Raw genomic sequence first — 10,324 nt, 5'->3', positions numbered from 1 at the left:
GTGAGGGACTGGGCTGAGCTTTGATGCTGACTGCTGCCATCCTTAGTCCCACAAGGCTGGTTTTTTCTTACCCCCGGATGAATATGTGGTGACCGACCCTGAGCAAGAGAAGAACTTTGGCTTTAGCCTTCAAGACGCACTGAGCCGGGCTCGGGAACGAAGGCTGCTAGAGGTGAGAGGCTATCTTTTGACCTGTGCTTCAGCCCTCCCTCCAGTGCTTCCCAACCTACAATACCATCTCCATCATTTCTTTCTCTTAGGGCTATGAGATCTATGTGACCCCTGGAGTCCAGCCACCACCACCTCAGATGGGAGAGATCATTAGCTGCTGTGGAGGCACATACCTACCCAGCATGCCTCGGTCCTATAAGGTATGCTTAGGATGTTCTGGGTCTGGGTGAGGTGGCAGTGGCAGTTAAAGAGGTGGCTGGAATGGCAAAGGTTGGAGGGAAAAAATGGAGGTACAGAAAGGAATATAGAGTAGTGAGAGAGTGGGGGAAAAGACCTGTGGTATAGAAAGGGATAGGAATGAGGGGACAGATCTGCTGATACCCCCATATAACAATCACTGAGATTCAGCAGCTTAATTTAGATTATGCTACATTTGCTCCATCCATCTATCCTTTTTTTCCTTTGATTTTTTTTTTTTTTTTTTTTGAGACAGAGTCTCACTCTGTCACCCAGGCTGTAGTACGGTGGCACAATCTCGGCTCACTACAATCTCCGCCTCCTGGGTTCACGCCATTCTCCTGCCTCAGCCTCCCTAGTAGCTGGGACTACAGGCGCCCGCCACCACGCCCGGCTAATTTTTTTGTATTTTTAGTAGAGACAGGGTTTCACTGTGTTAGCCAGGATGGTCTTGATCTCCTGACCTCGTGATCCGCCCACCTCGGCCTCTCAAAGTACTGGGATTACAGGTATAAGCCACCGTGCCCAGCTTTTTCCTTTGATTTTCTTTGCTGAAGTATTTTATTTCTTTTTATTTTTCTTTATTCTTTCTTTTTTTCCTTTCTCTTTCTTTGCTGAAATATTTTAAAGCAAACTGCCAATATTATGTTATTTCTTCCTACATACTTAAATATATATCTCTAAGAATAAATATGTACATTTTATTTCATAATCACAATGCCATCATTGATCCTAAACAAAATTAACAGTAGTTTATTGGTCATTTGCTCACACTCCATTAATAAAATTTCTCCCGTTGTCTGAAAAATCTCTCTATACAGTTGTTCAAATCAGGATTCAAATAAGGTCCACATACTGCCACACGTATTATCCTCTTAATTCTCTTTACTGTAGAGCATCCTTTAACCCACCCAGCTTTTTTTATGCCATCGATTTCCTGCAGAAACTGGGTCACTTGTCCTTTAGAATGTTCCTCAGTCTGGAATTTTGGGTTTGCCTCCTTGTTGTATCATTTATCTTGTTCCTCTGTATTCCATATTTCCTGGAAACTGCAGATAATTGTAAAAGTTTAAATAAATTCAGGTTCCTCTTTCTAGCAAGAGTATTTTTTTTTTTTTTTTTGACAGAGTCTCGCTCTGTCACCAGGCTGGAGTACAGTGGAGCAGTCTTGGCTCACTGCAACCTCCATCTCCCGGGTTCAAGCGATTCTCCTGCCTCAACCTCCCAAGTAGCTGGGACTATAGGCGCACACCACCACGCCCAGCTAATTTTTGTATTTTTAGTAGAGATGGAGTTTCACCACATTGGCCAGGATGGTCTCGATCTCTTGATCTCGTGATCCACCCACCTCGGCCTCCCAAAGTGCTGGGATTATAGGCGTGAGCCACTGTGCCTGGCCTCTAGCATGAGTATTTCTTTTTTTTTTTTTTTCTTTTGAGATGGACTCTTGCTCTATCGCCCAGGCTGGAGTGCAGTGGTGTGATCTTGGCTCACTGCAAGCTCCACCTCCTGGGTTTTCACACCATTCTCCTGCCCCAGCCTCCCGAGTAGCTGGGACCACAGGCACCCGCCACCACGCCCGGCTAATTTTTTGTTGTTGTTGTATTTTTAGTAGAGACAGGGTTTCACTGAGGTCTCGATCTCCTGACCTCGTGATCCACCCGCCTCAGCCTCCCAAAGTTGCTGGGTAATTACAGGCATGAGCCACCGCGCCCAGCCTAGCAAGAGTATTTCATAGACAGTATGCAGTGTGCTTCACTTGGCTTCATATTAGGAGGTATTATTTTAGTGATGCTAAGACTGGTTAGTGGGTCCTGAACCCATTTCTAGGATTCTTTTTCACCTGATTTTGTCTTTGCTCTGTCTTCCCCAGCCTCAGAGAGTTGTGATCACATGCCCTCAGGACTTCCCTCGTTGTTCTGTTCCACTGCGGGTTGGGCTGCCGCTCCTCTCACCTGAGTTCCTGCTGACTGGAGTGCTGAAGCAGGAAGCCAAGCCAGAGGCCTTTGTCCTTTACCCTTTGGAGATGTCATCCACCTGAGAACTCCACTACCCTTTTCCCTCCCAGATCACGAATTAGAAGATATGTGGAAGAAAGAACTCAGGTCGTTAGAAAGGATTGGGGTATATTGATACAACTTGTCCTGGAACATGGGTGGGACCAGAAATCTTTATGAATAAATGAAAAGATAAGGGATTTGGAAGCCACAGGTTTTTTTGTTTGTTTGTTTTTTTAATGGCCATTTTATTTTATTTGTATTTATAGTTTTTTATTTGTATAGATTTAGGGGATACAAGATTTCTTACATGCGTGTATTAAATGGCCATTTTAAAATTAGCTAGTTTCATGCTCAAATGTCATAAGTGGCAGCTATCTTTAGCCAGACTGTTGCAGTTATTGCTCGATGCCACTCGTGTCCTACCTCCTATTTGGAAACCATCTCTATTGTTTTCTTACTGAGATTCTTATTTTGGGGTCAGGAACTTGAAGGGATGCTTGGAGTGAGTAGATCTGAGGGTCCAGTTATGGAGTGCTACTAAAACATTTTCTTCTCTCCTGGCCTCTGGAAGCATCTTTAGCTTTGACTTTGGGCAAGTCTCTGTACTTTTCTGGCCAGCTTTTCCAGGATTTATAAAATTAGAGCTTCGGCTTAACCTCTGTGATAAATAAATATTCACTCTGTGCCTTATGGTGTAGTGTAGTTTTTTAAAATGTCTAGGTCTCAAGACACAGACTTTAAAAAAAATCATAGACTTGTATTTAATTCATCATTATCTTCTATTTAGGACAATTTATATAACATTTCTTAAGGTTTTTTTTTTTTCCTTGAGACAGGGTCTCATCTCTGTCACCTAGGCTGGAGTGCAGTGGCACCATCTCGGCTCACTGCAACCTCCACCTCCCAGGTCAAGCAATACTCCCACCTCAGCCTCCTGAGTAGCTACGACTGCAGGCACACACCACCATGCCTGGCTAATTTTCTTTTTATTGTTTAGTAGAGACGGGGCTCTACTAAATTTTTGTATTTTTGGTAGAGATGAGGTTTTGTCATGTTGCCCAGACTGATCTCTAACTTCTGACCTCAAGTGATCCACCCACCTCAGCCTCCCAAGTAACTGGGATTGCAGGCACATGCCACCACGCCCGGCTAATTTTTGTATTTTTAGTAGAGACAGAGTTTCACCATGTTGGCCAGGCTGGTCTCAAACTCCTGACCTCAGGTGATCCACCTGTCTTGACTTCCCAAAGTGCTGGGATTACAGGCATGAGCCACCCTGACTGGCCTTTTTTTTTTTTTTTTGAGACGGAGTCTCGCTCTGTCGCCCAGGCTGGAGTGCAGTGGTGCAATCTCGGCTCACTGCAAGCTCCGCCTCCCGAGTTCACGCCATTCTCCTGCCTCAGCCTCTCCGAGTAGCTGGGACTACAGGCGCCCGCCACCACGCCCGTCTAATTTTTTGTATTTTTTAGTAGAGACGGGGTTTCACCGTGGTCTCGATCTCCTGACCTCGTGATCCGCCCGCCTCAGCCTCCCAAAGTGCTGGGATTACAAGCGTGAGCCACCACGCCCGGCCGCCAAATTTAAATTTTAAAAGTTAGTTGATTACAAGGATGTGGAGAAATTAGAATCCTTATACATTGCTGGTAGGAATGTTAGATGGTTCAGCCTCTGCGGTAAACAGTTTGATGGTTCCTCAAAAAGTTAAACATATGGATGGGCACAGTGGCTCACACATGTAATCCCAGCACTTTGGAGGCCAAGACGGGCAGATCACTTGAGCTCAGGAGTTCACGGCCAGCCGGGCAACATGACAAAACCTCGTCTCTACCAAAAATACAAAAATTCACCGGGCATGGTTGCACACACCTATGGTCCCAGCTACTTGGGAGGCTAAGAGGAAAATCGTTTGAGCCCAGGAGGTCAAGGCTGCAGTAACAGCAGCCACTGCACTTCAGCCTGGGCAACAGAGTGAGACTTTGTCTCAAAAAAATAAAAGGCCAGTCACGGCGGCTCATGCCTGTAATCCCAGCACTTTGGGAAGTCAAGACAGGTGGATCACCTGAGGTCAGAAGTTTGAGACCAGCCTGGCCAACATGGTGAAACCCCGTCTCTACTAAAAACACAAAAAATTAGCCAGGCGTGGTGACGCATGCCTGTAGTCCCAGCTACTTGGGAGGCTGAGGCAGAAGAATTGCTGGAACCTGGGAAGTGGAGGTTGCAGTGAGCTGAGATTGTGCCACTGCACTCCAGCCTGGGCAACAGAGCAAGACTCCATCTAAAAAAAAAAGGCCAGGCGTGGTGGCTCACTCCTGTAATCCCTAGCACTTTGGGAGGCCAAGGTGGGCGGATCACAAGATCAGGAGATCGAGACCATCCTGGCTAACATGGAGAAACCCCGTCTCTACTAAAAATACAAAAAATTAGCTAGGCGTGGTGGCAGGCGCCTGTAGTCCCAGCTACTCAGGAGGTTGAGGCAGGAGAATCGCTTGAACCCGGGAGACGGAGGTTGCAGTGAGCCAAGACTGCTCCACTGTACTCCAGCCTGGCAACAGAGCGAGACTCCCTCTCAAAAAAAAAAGTAGCTTCTTTTCTGACTGGAACCCTCATGTAGGGTGTCGTAGATAAGAAGAAGGAGAGGGCCGGGGTGCAGTGGCTCACACCTGTAATCCCAACACTGGGAGGCCGAGGTGGGCAGATCACCTGAGGTCAGGAATTCGAGACCAGGCTGGCCAAAATGACGAAACCCTGTCTCTACTAAAAATACAAAACAAAATTAGCCGGGCATGGTGGCGGCTGCCTGTATCCCAGCTACTCAGGAGACGGAGGCAGGAGAATTGCTTGAATGCAGGAGGGGGAGGTTGCATTGAGTCGAGATTGCACCATTACACTCCAGCATGGGAGACAGAGCGAGACCCCGTCTCAAAAAAAAAAGAGAGAGAGAGAAAGAAGGAGGTTCCTGCTATGCCAGAAACCCTTAAAAAGCGAAGGAATTTCCCAGAGCTGAAGATCAAAGGCCCGAGAAAGAAATTTGCCCAAAAGATGATTCAAAAGGCAAGGAGGAAGCTTATCTATGAAAAAGTGAAGCACTATCACAAGGAATATAGGCAGGGTACAGAACTGAAATTCAAATGGCTAGGATGGCCAGAAAAGCTGGCAACTTCTATGTACCTGCAAAACCCAAATTGCCATTTGTCATCGGGATCAGAGGTATCAGTGGTGTGAACCCAAAGGTCCGAAAGGTGTTGCAGCCTCTTCGCCTTTGTTAAATCTTCAATGGAACCTTTGTGAAGCTCAACAAGGCTTCAATGAACATGCTGAGGATTGTAGAACCATATATGGCATGGGGGTACTCAAAGCTGAAGTCAGTAAATGAACTAATCTACCAGCATGGTTATGGCAAAAATCAATAAGAAGCAAATTGCTTTGACAGATGACACTTTGATTGCTTTATCTCTTGGTAAATATGGCATCACCTGCATGGAGGATCTGATTCTTGAGATCTATACTGTTGGAAAATGCTTCAAAGAAGCAAATAACTTCCTGTGGCCCTTCAAATTATCCTCTTCATAAGGTAGAATAAAGAGAAAGACCACCCATTTTGTAGAAAGTGGACATGCTGGCAACAGGGAGCACCAGATCAACAGACTTATTAGAAGAATGAGCTAAGGTGTCTACTGTGCTTGTTTTTCTAATCTAAGCACTTAAGCAGTACCTGCTCTCAAATTGGAGGAAAAAAAAAAAGAAAGTTAAACATGGAATTACTAGCCGGGCGCAGTGGCTCACGCCTGTAATCCCAGCACTTTGGGAGGCCGAGGTGAGTGGATCACGAGGTCAGGAGATCGAGACCATCTTGGCTAACATGGTGAAACCCCGTTTCTACTAAAAATACAAAAAATTAGCTGGGCGCAGAGGCGGGCGCCTGTAGTCCCAGCTACTCGGGAGGCTGAGGCAGGAGAATGGCATGAACCCAGGAGGCGGAGGTTGCAGTGAGCCGAGATTGCGCCACTGCACTCCAGCCTGGGCAACAGAGCGAGACTCCGTCTCAAAAAAAAAAAAAAAACATGGAATTACCAAACAATCCAGCAATTCGGCTCCTAGCTGTACACCCAAAAGAATTTAAATCAGGTGTCCAGGCTGGATGGGGTGGCTTATGCCTATAATTCCAGCAGTTTGGGAAGCCAAAGTGGGAGGATTGCATGAGCCCAGGAGTTCATGGGCAACCAGTCTGGGCAACATGGCAAAACCCTGTCACTACAAAAAATACAAAAATGGGCTAAGTGCGGTGGCTCATGCCTGTAATCCTAGCACTTTGGGAGGCAAGGTGGGTAGATCACCTGAGGTCAGGAGTTCAAGACGAGCCTGGCCAACATGGCGAAAACCCATCTCTACTAAAAAATACAAAAATTAGCCGGGTGTGGTGGCTCATGCCTGTAATCCCAGCATTTTGGGAGGCCAAAGGCAGTTGGATCACCTGAGGTCAGGAGTTCGATACCAGCCTGACCAACATGGAGAAACCCCATCTCTACTAAGAAATACAAAATTAGCTGGGCGTAGTGGTGCATGCTGGTAATCCCAGCTTCTCAGGAGGCTGAGGCAGGAGAATCGCTTGAACCTGGGAGGCAGAGATTGTGGTGAGCCAAGATCATGCCATTGCAACAAGAGCAAAACTCCGTCTAAAAAAAAAAAAAATTAACTGGGCCTGGTGGCTCACGCCTGTAATCCCAGCACTTTGGGAGGCTGAGGCGGGTGGATCACGAGGTCAGGAGATCGAGACCATCCTGTCCAACATGGTGAAACCCCGTCTCTACTAAAAATACAAAAATTAGCTGGGCATGGTGGCGTGTGCCTGTAGTCCCAGCTACTCGTGAGGCTTAGGCAGAAGAATCACTTGAACCAGAGAGTCAGAGTTTGCAGTGAGCCGAGATTGTGCCACTGCACTCCAGCCTGGCTATAGAGGGAGACTCTGTCTCAAAAAATAATAATAATAATAATAAAATTAGCTGGGCATGGTGGCATGCAGCTGTAATCCCAGCTAGTGGGGAGGCTGAGGCTGGAGAATCACTTGAACCCGGGAAGCAGAGGTTGCAGTGAGCTGAGATCACGCCACTGCACTCCAGCCTGGGTGACAGAGAAAGACTCTGTCTCAAAAAAAAAAAAAAAAAAAAAAAAATTTAGCCGGGTGTGGTGGCTCATGCCTGTAATCCTAGCTACTTGGAATGCTGAGGTGGGAGGAGGTCGAGGCTGCAATGAGCCATGATTGTGCAACTACATTCCAGCCTGGGTAACAGAGCAAGACCCTGTCTCCAAAAAAAAAAAAAAAAAGGAAAAGAAAACAGTTGTTCAAACAAATTCTTGTACGTGAGTGTTCATATCAGCACTTTTTACAGTAGCCAAAAAGGTGGAAACAACACAAATGTTCATCAGCAAATGAGTGGATAAACAATTGTGATATACCCATATAATCAAATATTATTCAACCATAAAAAGGATGAAATACTGATATATTCTACAATACTTTGAAGATGAACATCAAAATATTTTGCTAAGTGAAGGAAAGCCAGAAACAGAACACATATTATATGACTACACATGTAAGGAATATCGAGAATAGGTAAACCCATAGAGAACAAGAGCAGATTTGTGGTTGCCAGCGGCTGTGGGGTAGGGGGATGAGAAAATGGGGAGTAGCTTCATGGGTATGGAGTTTTATTTTGGGGTGATGAAAATGTTTTGAAGGCCCAGCGTGGTGGCTCACGCCTGTAATCCTAGAACTTTGGGAGCCTGGGGCAGTTGGATCACTTGAGGTCAGGAGTTCAAGACTAGCTGGACCAACATGGTGAAACCCCATCACTACTAAAAATACAAAATTAGCCGGGCATGATGGCACATGTCTGTAATCCCAGCCACTTGGGAGGCTGAGCAGGAGAATTACTTGAACCTGGGTGGCAGAGGTTGCAGTGAGCGGAGATCAGCCATTGCACTCCAGCCTGGGCGATAAGAGCAAAGCTCCATCTCAAAAAAAAAACAAAAAACATGTTTTGAAACTAGATAAAGGTGGTGGTTTTACCTATTACTAATGTACTAAATACCGTTATATTATTCTATTTAAAGTGGTTAGGCTAGGCCGGATGCGGTGGCTCACACCTGTAATCCCAGCACTGTGGGAGGCCGAGGTGGGTGGATCACCTGAGGTCAGGAGTTTGAGACTAGCCTGGCCAACATGGTGAAACCCTATCTCTATTAAAAATGCAAAAATTAGCCAGGTGTGGTGGTAGGCGCCTGTAATCCCAGCTACTCGGGAGGCTGAGGCAGGAGAATCACATGAACCCAAGAGGCGGAGGTTGCAGTGAGCCAAGATCGCGCCATTGCACTCCAGCCTGGGCAATAAGAGCGAAACTCTGTCTCAAAAATAAATGAATAAATAAATAAAGTAATTAATTAAATAAAGTGGTTAGGCAGAGCATGGTGGCACCCTGGGAGGCTAAGGCAGCAGGATCACTTGAGCCAAGGAGTTTGAAACCAACCTGGGCATCATAGTGAGACCCCATTACTACAAAAAATAAAAAGTTAGCTGAATGTGGTGGCGCATGCCTGTAGTCCCAACTACTCAGGAGGCTGAGGCAAGAGGACCATTTGCCCAGAAGTTCGAGGTTGCAGTGAGCCGTGATCATACCACTGCACTCCAGCCTGGACTGCAACTCGAAAAAAAAAGATTAATTTTATGTTGCATGAATTTCAATTTTTAAAAAATAGTTGATTACTTAAGTACACTTTTCTGCATGTAAGTAATATTTAAGTTTGGAAAACTTTGGTGTAGTAGAAATAGCATGAGATTTGCCAAGCATTTTGCTGGCTATTAAACATATCTAATATCATAATATACATTAAGCACAGCCATTGTGGGGGTGGCAGACAGTATGACCCAGATAAATATTAGTCCCCTTGCACAACTCCAAGCTTTCCTACTCTAAAATTATCCATGTCCCGGAGGCCATGATTTCTTTCTTTCCTTTTTTTTTTTTTTTTTTTTGAGACAGAGTTTCACTCTTGTTGCCAAGGCTGGGTTCAATGGCATGATCTTGGCTCACCGCAGCCTCTACCTCTCGGGTTCAAGTGATTCTCCTGCCTCAGCCTCCTGAGTAGCTGCAATTACAGGCATGCACCACCACACCTGGCTAATTTTGTATTTTTAGTAGAGACGGGGTTTCTCCATGTTGGTCAGGCTGGTCTCAAACTCCCAACCTCAGGTGATCCACCCGCCTTGGCCTCGCGAAGTGCTGGGATTACAGGCGTGAGCCACTGTGCCCGGCTCCTTTTGTTTGTTTGTTTGTTGTTGTTGTTGTTGTTGAGATGGAGTCTTGTTCTGTTGCCCAGGCTGGAGTGCAGTGGCGCCATCTCGGCTTACTGCAACCTCCGCCTCCCAGGTCCAAGCAATTCTCCTGCCTGAGCCTCCCAAGTAGTTGGGACTACAGGCGTGTGCCACCACACCCGGCTAATTTTTGTATTCTTAGTAGAGACGGGGTTTCACCATGTTGGTCAGGCTGGTCTTGAACCCCTGACCTCGTGATCCACCCGCCTAGGCCTCCCATAGTGCTGGGATAACAGGCATGAGCCACCGCGCCCAGCTCCTTTTTTTTTTTGAGACAGAGTCTCACTCTGTCACCCAGGCTGGAGTCCAGTGGCGAGATCTCAGCTTATTGCAACCTCCACCTCCCGGGTTCAAGCGATTCTCCTGCCTCAGCCTCCCGAGAAGCTGGGATTACAGGCCCCTGCCACCACACCTGGCTAATTTTTGTCTTTTAAGTAGGGATGAGGTTTCACCATGTTGGCCAGGCTGGTCTCAAACTCCTGACCTCAGATGATCCAACTGCCTCAGCCTCCCAAGTGCTGGGATTACAGCTGTGAGCCACTGTGCC

The 10,324-nt window shown here is 46.5% G+C and overlaps 1 protein-coding gene and 1 pseudogene across 1 annotated transcript in view; both read left to right on the top strand.

Moving 5' to 3' along the window:
- Positions 1-3,098, top strand: part of MDC1 (mediator of DNA damage checkpoint 1) — a 15,351-nt gene extending 12,253 nt beyond the window's left edge. The window contains exons 11-13 of the mRNA XM_058432237.1: positions 47-172; positions 261-371; positions 2,282-3,098. Coding sequence (XP_058288220.1) covers positions 47-172; positions 261-371; positions 2,282-2,449 — 405 coding nt within the window. The 3' untranslated portion in view covers positions 2,450-3,098. The remainder of the gene's footprint in view (positions 1-46; positions 173-260; positions 372-2,281) is intronic.
- Positions 3,099-4,983: 1,885 nt separating this feature from the next.
- On the top strand, positions 4,984-6,074 carry LOC116460086 (60S ribosomal protein L7-like; annotated as a pseudogene).
- Positions 6,075-10,324: the final 4,250 nt, after the last annotated feature.

Source organism: Hylobates moloch, unplaced genomic scaffold (genome assembly GCF_009828535.3).
Source record: "Hylobates moloch isolate HMO894 unplaced genomic scaffold, HMol_V3 SCAFFOLD_20, whole genome shotgun sequence".
Lineage (NCBI taxonomy): Eukaryota > Metazoa > Chordata > Mammalia > Primates > Hylobatidae > Hylobates > Hylobates moloch.
Note: the sequence above shows the minus strand (reverse complement) of the source record. Positions and strands in the feature narration are given on the sequence as shown.